This window comes from Perissodus microlepis, chromosome 3 (genome assembly GCF_051167445.1).
Source record: "Perissodus microlepis isolate ML-2025 ecotype Zambia chromosome 3, ASM5116744v1, whole genome shotgun sequence".
NCBI classification, from domain to species: domain Eukaryota; kingdom Metazoa; phylum Chordata; class Actinopteri; order Cichliformes; family Cichlidae; genus Perissodus; species Perissodus microlepis.
Window position 1 is genome coordinate 23,101,808 of NC_140463.1, and position 16,573 is coordinate 23,118,380.

A 16,573-nucleotide genomic window follows, 5' to 3' on the forward strand; every position below is an offset into this window, starting at 1 on the left:
GGAGTTGTGATTAGCTCAATAAATGTTTGCATTAACTTAGATATTTTGTAGTAGATGTATTTAACCCTCTATAGCCAAACCTGTTGCTGGCATCAGACAGGTGTCTTGCACATTTTTTTTAAAAACATCTGTAACTCCAGTAACTGCTGAATGTTTTGCTAAATTAAAAGAATTCCAACGTTTCTTGAAAGCAGCGACTCTGCACGTGTCAGGGATATTAGGGTCATTACGGTAATCCCGAGAAGAAGGTTGGTTGAGAGAAGAGAAAGTGAGTGAGTGAGAAGCAGCTCTACAGAAAACAAACATTTGAATGTGGGTTAATTTTACTTTGTTTTTTTATTATTTAGTTTTTTCTGTGTTGCTTTCTGTGCTATTCGTTGAGATTTGGATGTGCAGCCCTACCAGGGATTACCATAATGACATCACAGGAAAAGAACAGAAATGATGCTTTCAGGAACTGCTGATATTTTTTGTGCTAATGTTTCCTTTGATCTAAAAGTTTGACCTAAAACCAGCGCTCCCATTGGTTTCAATGGGTTAACAAGGTGGCCACTGAGTGAACGAATCACATTTAATGGGAAAAACAAATTGTAAAGATCTGAAGCACCTACTTTGTCTCCCTTTGGGCCCGATGGTCCTTTCAGCCCAAGGTGGCCCTTCTCTCCTTTTGGCCCAGAAGGCCCAAGGACCCCACGTGGCCCATCCTGTCCAGACGGTCCAACTTCACCAAGAGTTCCTGGACGACCCTGAGAGCAAAGAGAAGACATGATCACTGTTCACCAAACTGCAAGCAGAAAAACATAGACTGCACACCCACGGGGAGAGTTAACATGTGAGTGTGGCTCACGTGTAGTCCATGTAATAACACAAGTTGTGATATGTGGTCCTAGTAGAGGCACAGCTACTGTAGATTCACATTCAGTTAGAGAATACAAATACATTACAGTAAAATTAATGAAAAATACATTTTAGTCTTGAAAGAGCCAAAAATTCACTATGTTGTCTAAATCAGCGGTCCCCAACCCCCGGGCCTCGGACCGGTACCGGTCCGTGAGTCGTTTGGTACCGGGCCGCGAGAGTTGAGGCTCAGGTGTGAAATGTATAGTTTTCAGGGTTTTTATCGGTTTTCAGCGTTATTTTGTTATCGTTTTTATCGTTTACTCGGTTTTCCTGGGTCTTTTCACGTGTGTTATGAATAAATCTTCTTTTTTTCGGTACCGGTACTAGTTTTATTTTGTTGTATTTATCCGCGACACCTTAAAGGCCGGTCCGTGAAAATATTGCCGGGCATAAACCGGTCCATGGCGCAAAAAAGGTTGGGGACCGCTGGTCTAAATGACTCACACAGCTCACAGGTGCACCGCTCAGTCGTGACCACAGGAGGGCAGCATAAAAACAACAAACAATAACAGGTGGCTCTACTTCAGGCAAACGCACACACATTCACACAGCACCCAGAAGTACTGACAGCCTCCCATTAGCTCACATTTTAAGCAGTTTGACTGGATAAGGAGAGGGGAGATGAACGGAGGGAGGAGTGGGTAGAGAGTGGGACAGATGTTTGTGAAGGTTTAACTTCACAGCTAAAAAAAGCTAACAGAGGCCATTTTAAGCCCTTGTTATTATGTAAATGCCGCAGGAAAAAAACCCAACAAAAACATAAATCCAGTACGAAAACAAAATCCATAGTAAGCTTGTCTTATATCATAAACTGAAATAAGAGTGCAGTTTAATTACACACATAGAAAAGGGTCACATCCCTGCATTATTTCCATGCACACTTAAATAGATAAATGAAGATAATGATCTCCTCTGAGCTGGTCCTGTTCATATAGACAGAGTCTGTCTGCCTGCAGATAGAAATGCATTTCACCAAACCAGATCAGAGCCACACATACATACAGAAGGTCAAACACGAGCTTACATGTAAACACTTTTTAGGATTTAATCTAAACCACAGGGTGAATCAGGCGTATGCAGCATCTGGACTGTTTAGATAAAGACTTAAACTCCTTCTTTAGACTGTACAGGAAACCACATGTGTGAGGAGCTTAAGTGGTGGTAAAATAAATAATCTCTTATTCATATATATGACGTAGTAGTTCCTAGAACAAGCAGACAACTTATATTAGTCTATGAGAAAATGCCGTCACAATAAAAGTGTATTTCTCTCCTTAAAACCTAGAATGACTGTATCAGTGTATTGTATAACGTATATTATACGATAAATGCTTGTCAGGTGCTGCTAATCAAAAGCACCTGATTAACTGATGGCCCAGAAGTGTGATCACCTCTATAAAGTCAGACGTCTTGGCAGTTTGCCGGTCTGGAGCATTCAGGAGTGTGGAGGATAGACATCAGTAATAATCTTAGACGAATAATTGTTGCTGCCCATTAATGTGGGAATGGCTATAAGGCAAAAATGCATGTGAACAAACAACCAGCCTTCACCAGAATGGCTTAAAAAGAAAAGAGTCAACATATTGCAATGGTCCAGTCAAAGTCCAGATATGAACTTTGCTGAAATGCTGGTGTGGGACCTTAAGAGAGCTGTGCATAAACAAATGCTTGCAAACCTCAATGGACTGAAGCAACGTTGTAAAGAGGAGTGGGCCAAAATTCCACAACAACAATGTGAGCCACTCATAAAGTCATGAAGGAAACAAGTGATCCAAATTATTGCTGCTAAACGAGCTAAGCTACTGAATCATAGGGTATACATAGTTTTTCACACTGCTTCTGCAGTTTGGCCTAATTTTTGCTACATAAACAAGAACACAGTGTAACACATCACTCACATCCTGGGCCATCTGACCTCAGGAATTCGCATGATAAGGTGGGGCCAGGTTTCACAATGAACACACCCGAAACTCTGGCTGATTGGGACCCACACCCAGTTTCACACCTTGGCTCAGGCGATTAGAAGATCATCAGGGGGTCCTTTTGTCCCTCTGTGGGGGGATACTCCCACTAGGTTTATATCTGGGACTCTCCACCATTTGACCTTAGAACTGAAGAAGCTTCTCGGATGAGAGGTGAAACGTCTTCAAGTAAACTTAAAGAAGTCCAGACGCTTTTCTTTGCAAGCTCCTTTGACTACGATGACCTGGATGACTGAGAACCTTCACAGACACATTGTGGGTTGTTCTTCACTTGAGGTTGTATTTACTCAATTTTGGACCAGATGTTATTTTATTATGTCCTCATGTGTGAAACCTTGGAATTCAAAGTGGGTGTACTTGCCTTCTCGTGTTTAATGGTAACTTTTTCCAACTTTAATGACAGTAATTAAATAACTCACATTAATATCAGTGCGTTTTTAATGTGTGGCAGTGAAACACCTGCTAGCAGAATTTTGCTGTAAGTTTACAGGTAAAAACAAATTTACAGGGTTTTCACTTAAACACTGTAAATGTGTTTGTCTTTGTAAAGTGACAGTGATGCCAGACTGGTCTTTGTCACACTGTCTTACCTGAGCTCTCAGCTCTTTTTCCAGCCTCAGGGCAGGCAGGTAGTGCTTAATGACAGGGCTGTGCCAGCCTGCCTGAGTTGTCTGGCCCATAGTTCACACTCACACCTGGTTTCACCCAGGGAAAATATGCAGGGATCCCATAGGAAGCTGCTTTCTTTCACGCCTTTCCTTTCATCCCTCATTCCTCCATCACTCCTTATTGAAACAACTGCTATACATCATTTCGTCTCCCTCTTTCTTTTTGGTTCTCCTTTCCTCTTCACCTTCCACCAACTTCCTACTGCTTAATCTCTGACCTGTCTTCCTCCCAGCTGTCATCACAGTTTAAGCAACATACACCTATAAATGTCTTAGCAGACCTCCAACCACTGGCTTAAGTATCTCTTTGTTTATCTAAAACTCAGCAGGTCATGGGGTCACCTTGTCCAAAGGCTCCACCGTCTTTTTAGTTTCTATTTTCAGGTCATGGGTCACTTTCAAAGCGTCTGTCTGGCCTTACATAAAAGGTGAGAGGTGAAGACGATCTGGTGTCAGTTAGTGAACAGTGTTTTTTCTGCCTCAACAAAAAAAAGATGTTTACAAGCTTGTAAAATAACCAACAAATGCTAAAAACGGCTTCAAAACCGAAATCTCTGAAAGTCTGAGCTGTTTATTGTCCCTGACTCTTTGAGGGAGGTTCTGAGGGTTTAAGGCATCTGTGTATTCCCTAACATGGTGTGGTTTTAAAAAACTGAGAGAGGAGGGGGAAGAGAAGAGATGAAACAAGAAGGTGGGTGAAAGCCCCATAAAAACAGTTACATGTAGTTTTAAATAACATCCAGGCGGTTTAATTTGCCATAAATTTAAAGCTGCTCTAAAATTGACCAGGGGGATTAGAATGAGTCTTTTCAACTCAACTTTATTTATATTGTAAGGTAAAAATCCTACAATAATAGAGGGAAAACCACAACAATTAGAAAACCCCCTATGAGCCAGCAGTTGGTGACAGTTGGAAGGAAAAACTTCCTTTCAACAGGAAGAAACCTCTGGCAGACCCAGGCTCAGGGGAGGGGGATCCATCTGCCGGGGTGAGGGGACGAAGACAGGAAAATAGACACTCTAATTTAAAAGTAGAGTGGGTGTCCGTCTCCTGAATCCAAACTGGGAGCTGGTTCCATAGAAGAGGGGCCTGAAAGTTGAAGGCTCTGCCTCCCATTCTACTTTTAAATATCCTAGGAACAACAAGTAAGCCTGCAGTGTGAGACCAAAGTGCTCATGTGGTCAAGTATGAGTCTTTAATATAAAATGGGGCCTGGTTATTCAAGACCTTTTATGTGAGGAGCAGGAAATTCAATTCTGGATTCAAAAAAGAACCAATGAGGGGGAAAGCCAATATGGAAGAAATCTACTCTCCCAATCAATGACTGTTCAAACAACTGTCCGGTCTTGCTTCTACAAGGACTTTGATGCTAGTCTGTACAGTGGGTTCAATGAAGGAGAACAGACCTCACTGGGTGGAGCTATATAGGTAAGATTGAATTAAGTAGTTAAATGGCCTTTAATTAAGTTCATGTCTAGCTCTGCTTTTTGTAGACATGGAGACAAATTTTATCGTTGATCTTTCCCCCTGCCAGCATCTCCCTGACTCCCGACACCGTCTCATTCGCCAGTTGGCATCCCTGTTTGTTTTCATGCCATCCCGTCGGGTCTCCGCCCGGCTCTTCCAGACCTTCCATCCTCATCACCTTCCAGCAGACTAGTCAGTTTGTAGGCCCAAATCCCTACCAGCATAATGGGCACAATGGACCCTATTCTGGCCCACTAAGCTCTCTGGACTTGCTGTTCCCATCGAGCCTATCTCACTTCCTGATAGAGGAGAGTGCTTGGACAGACAGATTCTAGCCAACATTCGTGTGATAGCCAGTGTGTGTGTATGTGTGCTGTTTATGGACACATGCGCATGCAAACGCGAACACACGCCCTCGGGCCCTTGGAGGGTTTATCCGCACACATTGTTCTGTGAGCCGGTTGTGCTATGGGGAAGATTTTAGCTGTCACACCGCATGCTCACTTGGGTTTGATGATGGGCTGAAGATGAGGCAAGGGGTGGGCAAATGATAGGTCTTTGGGTGCAAGTTTAATCAGCAAACCAGTCTGATAACCCAATTATGGTTGGAGCCAAATGAATCGGCAGAACCTCAAACGCCTTTGCTAAAAAGGCAGAGTGAAAATACGGGCTGAAAGGACGGGGCTTTTGATGCTGTTAAAGGTGAAACAAGGTGCAAGTCTTCAGCTCCCACACTCCGTCCATTTAAAATTACAGAGAAAAGAGAAAGAGGGAAATCCTCCTTAGATGGGAATGTTTGGGTTAGGTCTATTCACTAATGGTCCGACTGCAAACCTAAACACCTCGTTTATCCCAGGCATGTTTGTCCTGCTCCAGATGACTGAGGATAAAACAACCACAGACAGAAAGTGAAAGTGAAACCTCGATTTTTTAAAGCAAATTTAAGACTAAGCACATGGTTTCTCAGTTGCTCCTCCAGCAACTTGACCTTTTTACACTTTTTCCCAGAAAACAGTTCAGTGGCCTGGTATTTATGTATGTATAGCTGTGAAAGTTGTCACTCCATAAACATAAAAAAATGACCCAGCTGACCTGGGCAAGCACTTGAAAACTTTTAACACTTTGAATTAACTGCTGAAAACCATCCAAACATTTTCAGCTGCTCCACAACTCATCCCGAGTAGCTCCAAGCCTCTGCACGGCTTCCAGATTTTTTTCTTTGGGTGATATCGGACCAAACATTCAAGTGTTTCATTTCAAATCAATATAAACAGCATATAAGCTCATGATACATTTCTTTTTATTGCTGACATAAATAAAGCAACAAAGCTTAAAAATTGTGAGATATTTCTTTAGCTTCTCCTTCATTAACTGTCTGGCTGAAATAATTTACTGTTTTGTCAATTTGCTCTACTTTCCAAAACCCTGAAGATTTTTAGTTCACAAGTGAAAACAGCACAGCTGAGAGGCTGGTCAGTGAGCCCCAACAACCTCCGATCACTTGGAAAAGATGTGTATTTCCTAATTGGTTGATTGCTGGCTGTCACTGGGTATAACTGGTTGCAAAGAGATACACTTCACAAATACAGATAGATGGTGTTCTACAAACAACCTCCTTTTGATTGTATTGGTTGCTGCCAGGCTCCTGCAATTTCCCAAAATTTGCATGGAAAACTCGGTTGTCTGCAAACACTTGCCAACTACTCACCAAGTGGTACTGTAACATGAAACATTGCTGCAGAAATAGCCGATGCCTTCAGTGTAAAAGTAGTACCTTACCGCTGTAACCAACTTGGTTCAAAGGTTGTACATTGCTTTCGGTTTCCACTCCCCTTCTGTTAGTTTTACTGCTGCTTAGCAAGTTGGCAAGTGTTTGGAAACAGGTTGGCAACTTGCATGCAAACTATGGGTGAATGTAGCTAGCGACCATCTCACGATCGGGCGGATTACACACAGTAATTCGGCGTGCCCGTGTGGCGTGCTGGCTAGACCCAAACGCGGCGAAGGCTAGCGGTGGGTTGGAACAGACACGCAGTTATTCTAGTAACGATCAGTGCACGAAGCGTGGCTTCGGAACTGGCGTTACAGACGGAGAGCGAGCGGAGCCGGAATGAGAAAAAGAGTCGAGAGGAAAAACACTCACAGTTGCTGAATCAGGCGGCGACTGACGTCGGCACGGTTTCGGAGCTCCTGACATGAAGAGAACGATGTCTGAGCGGCGAACAGGTGGGTGACGTCTCTCTTTTAAACCCGGCCCCGTGATCAGCTGATCACCGGCTGACAGACCAAAGTAATTGCAGGAAGCTTTTGGTGCAGTACTGTATCCCTCTTTGTGACCATTGTTAGCAAGCTCTAACAATCAGTCACTAATATAGAACATGCACCAGTGTGTAAGCCTATATGACTGTAGCTCACATCATCTAGCGATGGTTTCCTAATGCTTGAAAAAACAACAGTAGCTTGATTAACTAAATCCTAATGCTCTCATGATAAGACCTGTGTATTAGCATTTGATGCACATGTATGGGCATATCATGTAATATCACTTCACTTCAATAAACACAACTGAAACTGTTTTCTATTTCATGCCACTTCATTTTACAGACTTGCATTTCTTTCTTTGTTTTCAGTGCATCTTTGATTCTTTTGGTTTTTATACCTGAAACAAGTTTCTTTGCAAACTTACATTTTTATTTTGGGTAAAGAAACAAAGTGTTTTCAGATATTTTATCAGTTTCCCTTGTGATATAAACATAAAATAGCTTATTTCACTATTCATACTCATACGTATAAAATATTACAGCCAAACTATCATTGAAAGTAAGTTAATTAAATGGTAGCCAAAGTTTACTGATTCTGGTTTGCAGTGAAGCTCGCTGCATCAAACTTTCTAATATTTCCTGGTGGAGCTGGATTGTTAGTTTTCAACACACTGTATGGTTTTCATACTCCATAAGACAGATTCCTACACCTCCGCTCTACAATTGACTCCTCTGGGTTTGGTGATGGCTGCCATTACACACAACCTGTTCTCTCTTTTCATCCAGGTGCTTACCCCACCAGTAAATACCCTATTACTGGTCAGCGGACGATGCCATAAATTTGTGGAGTTTCCTCAGCTGTTGTCCAGGAAGTGAGCAACTTCCTATTTGTTATTTAAATGCAAACTACTATGAATCTCTACAAGAAAGACTAAAACATGAGGTAAAAGTTTCAGAATAGGTTTTTACAGCTGTATATATGATATACAGTCTTTTATCCCCTGGTCTTAGGAACTTTAAGTAAGTGGTATAACTGGAGCTAAAGCAACATTACACTCCCATGCGTCCACCCTGAAAGTTAGCCCACAATGATGCCAACTGCTCAGAGCAAACATGTAATTGGCATGCACAACTCATCTAAATCTTTAAAACCTCTAAACCACTGCGCAAGTATTGTAGATAATCAGGTTTGGCTTAAAAACTAATTACAGTAATCAGTGTTGAATTATCTGGTAGGTCGAGACAAATGAAAGAAGAGGAATTTTGTGCTTAAATACTTCAGTTCACTGCAGTATTGCAGTTGCAATAAGCTAAAGTGGATAACAGTAATCCTGTTCTGAGAAAATACTCTCAACTACACCCCTTTCTCATGATACCATCTTATTTTGACCTTCGTGCTACATTACATTTTAAAGATAAACCATCACAGTGGCGTGTCGGCATCAGTTAACCCCTTAACGTCGTGTGTCATATTTAATACATACAGTTTTTTTGCCAGTTTTTGGGACTTCGACATCATCGGTGTGAATTTTTCCCCCTAAAAAACCTAAATAAATTGCACAATACATTTTTAAGCAATTGAAAAAAAAAAAACGAATATAGAAATATAGCAAATATAATACAAATTAAATGTCATATATGAAAATTGAAATGTGATTTATTTTTAAACAATAAAAAAAATAAAGTTAAATATACACTATTTTAAAAAATCAAACACATTTTCTGGCAATTATTTCATGATTCAAGCTTTAAAGGGTTAAAAAAAGAGTAAAAAGAAAAGGTTAAAAAGCATCCTGCAAAGATAAAAAAAAAACATGGGTGAAAATCATACAAACTGTAAGCAACAAATGAATCTTGTTGTATCAGCAAAAACAAGACAAGTTATACCAGTCAAACATCCCAAAACTAAAGGTGGATTAGCTACGAGTGGAAAAAACTTTCCTGTTTTATTTAGGAGAATGTTTCATGAATTTGACCATTTAAGCAAGTTTCTGTTTAAATTATAAGTAAATTCGCAGAATTGTTTGTTTTTTTTTTGTTTTTTTTAGTAATAAATGTGTTTTCCACACTGCCATGTTAAGTGAACATGAGGAGTTTAGGTTGCAAACACCTAACTTGGTTAATATTGAGTATCAGTTGAAACAAATGAATGTTGATTTTTTTCCTAATCTCATTGTTGGCATCACAAAGTAAATGCTGTCCCATCGCGGCAGATGGCTCCGCCCCTCCCTGGGCCTGGTTCTGTTGGAGGTTTCTTCCTGTTTAAAGGGAGTTTTTCCTTCCCACTGTCACCAAGTGCCCTTGCTCAAAGGGAGTTGTCTTAATGTTGGGATTTTCTCTCTATTACTGTAGGCTTTTTACCTTACAATATAAAGTGCCTTGAGGTGACTGTTGTTGTGATGTGGTGCTACATAAATGAACTTTAATTGAATTGAACTGAATTTAAGAGAAGGCAAAAACTTTTGAGCTGAGGTGTCCCTTAAAGTAGGATAAGTGAGATTTTTTTTTTTTTTGCTTAAACGTGCTGACTTCAGATGCAAACATTGGGCCTATAGAAGTAATCTAGTATTCACTTCTGTTCTTTGAATCTGGTTTCATAACATTTTTACTGAATTGTGTCATAGAAACTGTCACTAAAGCTTCTGAAAGTCTGGATTGCAGACCAACCTAAAGGTCCAACCACCTCATCCAAATCATATCTGCTCTAATGACGGCTGAGATATCCAAGAATGCACTTTTTTCCGCTCTCTTTGATGGCTATGGGATGCCAAACAAGTCTGTTTGATCAAAACAACACATCACTCCAAATCTGGCCTCAGCGCTGTCCACTTGGTCATATCCAACACGCTAGAAACAGCCAGACCTTTACTTTGAAGGAATTTTCAATTCCCCTTTACAGAGGCTCTTAATTATGTGAATTAGGAGTTGAGGAATTAAGTGAGTCCTCATGGTTTAGATTCCTTCTTGTCCTTACAACATACCAGAAAGTTGCAGAAGAAGGGAACGAGAATGTTTTACACTTGGGGATAAAAGCAAGCAACTCAAATCCAGTCAAGCCTGTCACACGTCTCTGCATGGATTATAAAAAACCTTATTTTCCTTAACTTCCTTATTTTCCCTGGCTCTTCCAGGGAGCGCAGGAGCTTCCTCCCCTCCCTCCCTGTTTCTCAACAGCAGATCAAAATGTAGGCATCTACCCTTACTGCACAAAGAGATCACTTCAGATTGGATCGTCAAAGGAGCTTGCAAAGAAAAGCGTCTGGACTTCTTTAAGTTTACTTGAAGACGTTTCACCTCTCATCCGAGAAGCTTCTTCAGTTCTAAGGTCAAATGGTGGAGAGTCCCAGATATAAACCTAGTGGGAGTATCCCCCCACAGAGGGACAAAAGGACCCCCTGATGATCTTCTAATCGCCTGAGCCAAGGTGTGAAACTGGGTGTGGGTCCCAATCAGCCAGAGTTTCGGGTGTGTTCATTGTGAAACCTGGCCCCACCTTATCATGCGAATTCCTGAGGTCAGATGGCCCAGGATGTGAGTGGGCGTTAAGGCGTCTGGGAAGGGATCTCAAAACTGGATTATAGATGGCAGAGAGTTGGTGTCGTAAACCCCCGCCTCTGTTCAAAGATGGTCGCTCACAGTGGACATAGATGGCTTCTTTCACTCCTCTTTCAAACCATCTGTCCTCTCTGTCCAAAATGTGAACATTGGCATCCTCGAAAGAGTGTCCTTTATCCTTAAGATGCAGATGGACTGCTGAGTCTTGTCCTGTGGAGGTGGCTCTTCTGTGTTGTGCCATGCGCTTGTGAAGTGGCTGTTTGGTCTCTCCAATGTAGAGGTCTGGGCATTCCTCGCTGCACTGTACAGCATACACCACATTGTTAAGTCTGTGTTTTGGCGTTTTGTCTTTCGGGTGAACCAGTTTTTGTCTGAGCGTGTTGCTGGGTCTGAAATGCACCGGGATGTCATGATTGGAGAAAACTCTCCTAAGTTTTTCTGATACACCGGCTACATAGGGGATGACAATGTTGTTGCGTCTGTCCTTCTTATCCTCCCTCGTTGGTGTCTGGTCTTCTTTTCTGTGCCTCTTTGCTGACTTTAAGAACGCCCATTTAGGATAGCCGCACGTTTTGAGTGCTTCCTTTACATGTGTGTGTTCCTTCTTTTTTCTTTCAGGCTTAGAGGGAACATGTTCTGCCCGGTGGTGTAGGGTCCTAATTACTCCAAGTTTGTGTTCCAAAGGGTGATGGGAGTCAAAGAGGAGGTACTGGTCCGTGTGTGTGGGCTTCCGGTAAACTTCGATGTTGAGTTTGCCGTTCTCTTCAATGTGCACAGCGCAGTCCAGGAAAGGCAAACAGTTGTCCTTTGTGTCTTCCCTGGTGAACTTGATGTTTTTATCCACAGCGTTAATGTGCGCAGTGAAGGATTCCACTTCTTGTGTCTTGATTTTGACCCAGGTGTCGTCCACATATCTGTACCAGTGGCTGGGTACTCTTCCTTTGAAAGAGCCAAGAGCCTTCCTTTCCACTTCCTCCATGTAAAGGTTGGCTACAATAGGTGACACGGGGGAGCCCATGGCACAGCCATGTTTTTGTCTGTAAAAGCCTTCGTTGTATTTGAGATATGTAGTGGTGAGGCAGAGGTCTAACAGTGTGCAAATCTGATCGGGTGTGAAGTTGGTCCTGTCCTCCAAGGAGCTGTCTTCTTGTAGTCGTTTTCTGACAGTCTCCACGGCCTCCGTGGTGGGTATGCAAGTGAAGAGAGAGACTACATCAAAGGACACCATGGTTTCATCTGGATCCAGGGTAAGTTTCTGGACCTTGTCGGTGAAGTCAGTGGAGTTCTTGATGTGGTGTGGGGTGTTCCCCACAAGAGGAGCAAGGATGGTAGCAAGGTGTTTAGCAATGTTATAAGTGGCTGAGTTTATGCTACTGACTATGGGTCTGAGTGGGACAGCTTCCTTGTGGATTTTAGGAAGTCCGTAGATGCAGGGTATGGCATCCCCTGGGTAAAGGCGGTGATATGTAAGGCGGTCAATAATTTTGTCCTTTTCAAAGTCTTGAAGGCAAACTATAACTTTCTTTTTGTAGCTGCTTGTGGGGTCTCGCTTTAAGGCTTCGTAGGTATTGTTGTCACTGAGGAGAGTAGTGATCTTTGTATGGTAATCTGTAGTGTTTAGGACCACGGTGCATCTTCCCTTATCAGCTGGTAAAACAGTGATGTTGTGGTCTTTGCTCAGGGAAGCGACGGCCTTCTTTTCCTGTATTGTGAGGTTGGATGGAGGGACTTTGGCACTGGAGAGCGTGGCTGAGACTTTCATCCTGATTTGCTCTGCTTCTGTCTGTGATAATTTATTAATCCGTATGGCAGATTCTGTGGCTGTGATGAGGTCCACTATGGGCAACTGTTGTGGAGAAATGGCAAAATTGAGTCCTTTGGCTAATACTCTCTTTTCAGGTTCAGTGAGAATCCTGTCTGAAAAGTTCTTAACCCATTTCTCCTGACTGACTTCAGGTGTGTTTTCTTCTCTGGGTTGTGTAGGTTCAGGATGAGGAGTGTGTGTTTTTGAAAGCAAGGTGTGAAATTTCCTGCGTTGTCTTTCTTTTCCTTTAGAGTGTTGGGCCCGCTGAGCCTTGTCCACAAACTTGTAAACCTCTTCTAAGATTGGAGAGGGTAGAAGGATTTCCAGTTCCTGCAGGGTCTGGCTGATCTTGATCTGGAGGGCATCTATGGTGAAATGGACCTGTCTTATCCTTTCACTTAAAAGGTGATTTTGTGCTCTCTGTAGAATCAAGTCTGCTCTGTATCCCCTGACAGTGGATCCAAGGCGCAGGCTCTTAGGAACAACTCTGCTTTGTCTACATCTTAGGTTGAAACGGAGATGGTTCCTATAATCCGCTAGTTTCCTTGATTCCCTTTCATACTCCCGCACCAGTTGAAGGGTGTTCCTCCCAAAATGTACGGCAATATGTCTGTGAAGGTTCTCAGTCATCCAGGTCATCGTCGTCAAAGGAGCTTGCAAAGAAAAGCGTCTGGACTTCTTTAAGTTTACTTGAAGACGTTTCACCTCTCATCCGAGAAGCTTCTTCAGTTCTAAGGTCAAATGGTGGAGAGTCCCAGATATAAACCTAGTGGGAGTATCCCCCCACAGAGGGACAAAAGGACCCCCTGATGATCTTCTAATCGCCTGAGCCAAGGTGTGAAACTGGGTGTGGGACCCTACACCACCGGGCAGAACATGTTCCCTCTAAGCCTGAAGGAAAAAAGAAGGAACACACACATGTAAAGGAAGCACTCAAAACGTGCGGCTATCCTAAATGGGCGTTCTTAAAGTCAGCAAAGAGGCACAGAAAAGAAGACCAGACACCAACGAGGGAGGATAAGAAGGACAGACGCAACAACATTGTCATCCCCTATGTAGCCGGTGTATCAGAAAAACTTAGGAGAGTTTTCTCCAATCATGACATCCCGGTGCATTTCAGACCCAGCAACACGCTCAGACAAAAACTGGTTCACCCGAAAGACAAAACGCCAAAACACAGACTTAACAATGTGGTGTATGCTGTACAGTGCAGCGAGGAATGCCCAGACCTCTACATTGGAGAGACCAAACAGCCACTTCACAAGCGCATGGCACAACACAGAAGAGCCACCTCCACAGGACAAGACTCAGCAGTCCATCTGCATCTTAAGGATAAAGGACACTCTTTCGAGGATGCCAATGTTCACATTTTGGACAGAGAGGACAGATGGCTTGAAAGAGGAGTGAAAGAAGCCATCTATGTCCACTGTGAGCGACCATCTTTGAACAGAGGCGGGGGTTTACGACACCAACTCTCTGCCATCTATAATCCAGTTTTGAGATCCCTTCCCAGACGCCTTAACGCCCACTCACATCCTGGGCCATCTGACCTCAGGAATTCGCATGATAAGGTGGGGCCAGGTTTCACAATGAACACACCCGAAACTCTGGCTGATTGGGACCCACACCCAGTTTCACACCTTGGCTCAGGCGATTAGAAGATCATCAGGGGGTCCTTTTGTCCCTCTGTGGGGGGATACTCCCACTAGGTTTATATCTGGGACTCTCCACCATTTGACCTTAGAACTGAAGAAGCTTCTCGGATGAGAGGTGAAACGTCTTCAAGTAAACTTAAAGAAGTCCAGACGCTTTTCTTTGCAAGCTCCTTTGACGACGATGACCTGGATGACTGAGAACCTTCACAGACATATTGCCGTACATTTTGGGAGGAACACCCTTCAACTGGTGCGGGAGTATGAAAGGGAATCAAGGAAACTAGCGGATTATAGGAACCATCTCCGTTTCAACCTAAGATGTAGACAAAGCAGAGTTGTTCCTAAGAGCCTGCGCCTTGGATCCACTGTCAGGGGATACAGAGCAGACTTGATTCTACAGAGAGCACAAAATCACCTTTTAAGTGAAAGGATAAGACAGGTCCATTTCACCATAGATGCCCTCCAGATCAAGATCAGCCAGACCCTGCAGGAACTGGAAATCCTTCTACCCTCTCCAATCTTAGAAGAGGTTTACAAGTTTGTGGACAAGGCTCAGCGGGCCCAACACTCTAAAGGAAAAGAAAGACAACGCAGGAAATTTCACACCTTGCTTTCAAAAACACACACTCCTCATCCTGAACCTACACAACCCAGAGAAGAAAACACACCTGAAGTCAGTCAGGAGAAATGGGTTAAGAACTTTTCAGACAGGATTCTCACTGAACCTGAAAAGAGAGTATTAGCCAAAGGACTCAATTTTGCCATTTCTCCACAACAGTTGCCCATAGTGGACCTCATCACAGCCACAGAATCTGCCATACGGATTAATAAATTATCACAGACAGAAGCAGAGCAAATCAGGATGAAAGTCTCAGCCACGCTCTCCAGTGCCAAAGTCCCTCCATCCAACCTCACAATACAGGAAAAGAAGGCCGTCGCTTCCCTGAGCAAAGACCACAACATCACTGTTTTACCAGCTGATAAGGGAAGATGCACCGTGGTCCTAAACACTACAGATTACCATACAAAGATCACTACTCTCCTCAGTGACAACAATACCTACGAAGCCTTAAAGCGAGACCCCACAAGCAGCTACAAAAAGAAAGTTATAGTTTGCCTTCAAGACTTTGAAAAGGACAAAATTATTGACCGCCTTACATATCACCGCCTTTACCCAGGGGATGCCATACCCTGCATCTACGGACTTCCTAAAATCCACAAGGAAGCTGTCCCACTCAGACCCATAGTCAGTAGCATAAACTCAGCCACTTATAACATTGCTAAACACCTTGCTACCATCCTTGCTCCTCTTGTGGGGAACACCCCACACCACATCAAGAACTCCACTGACTTCACCGACAAGGTCCAGAAACTTACCCTGGATCCAGATGAAACCATGGTGTCCTTTGATGTAGTCTCTCTCTTCACTTGCATACCCACCACGGAGGCCGTGGAGACTGTCAGAAAACGACTACAAGAAGACAGCTCCTTGGAGGACAGGACCAACTTCACACCCGATCAGATTTGCACACTGTTAGACCTCTGCCTCACCACTACATATTTCAAATACAACGAAGGCTTTTACAGACAAAAACATGGCTGTGCCATGGGCTCCCCCGTGTCACCTATTGTAGCCAACCTTTACATGGAGGAAGTGGAAAGGAAGGCTCTTGGCTCTTTCAAAGGAAGAGTACCCAGCCACTGGTACAGATATGTGGACGACACCTGGGTCAAAATCAAGACACAAGAAGTGGAATCCTTCACTGCGCACATTAACGCTGTGGATAAAAACATCAAGTTCACCAGGGAAGACACAAAGGACAACTGTTTGCCTTTCCTGGACTGCGCTGTGCACATTGAAGAGAACGGCAAACTCAACATCGAAGTTTACCGGAAGCCCACACACACGGACCAGTACCTCCTCTTTGACTCCCATCACCCTTTGGAACACAAACTTGGAGTAATTAGGACCCTACACCACCGGGCAGAACATGTTCCCTCTAAGCCTGAAGGAAAAAAGAAGGAACACACACATGTAAAGGAAGCACTCAAAACGTGCGGCTATCCTAAATGGGCGTTCTTAAAGTCAGCAAAGAGGCACAGAAAAGAAGACCAGACACCAACGAGGGAGGATAAGAAGGACAGACGCAACAACATTGTCATCCCCTATGTAGCCGGTGTATCAGAAAAACTTAGGAGAGTTTTCTCCAATCATGACATCCCGGTGCATTTCAGACCCAGCAACACGCTCAGACAAAAACTGGTTCACCCGAAAGACAA

General features: G+C 43.3%; 1 protein-coding gene across 4 annotated transcripts in view; it reads right to left on the bottom strand.

The window, feature by feature from the left end:
• Positions 1–16,573, bottom strand: part of col4a6 (collagen, type IV, alpha 6) — a 164,473-nt gene that overhangs the window by 40,265 nt on the left and 107,635 nt on the right. For all 4 annotated transcript variants that reach the window (XM_084923618.1, XM_084923619.1, XM_084923616.1 and 1 more), the window contains exon 5: positions 612–746. In XM_084923618.1, coding sequence (XP_084779744.1) covers positions 612–746 — 135 coding nt within the window. The remainder of the gene's footprint in view (positions 1–611; positions 747–16,573) is intronic.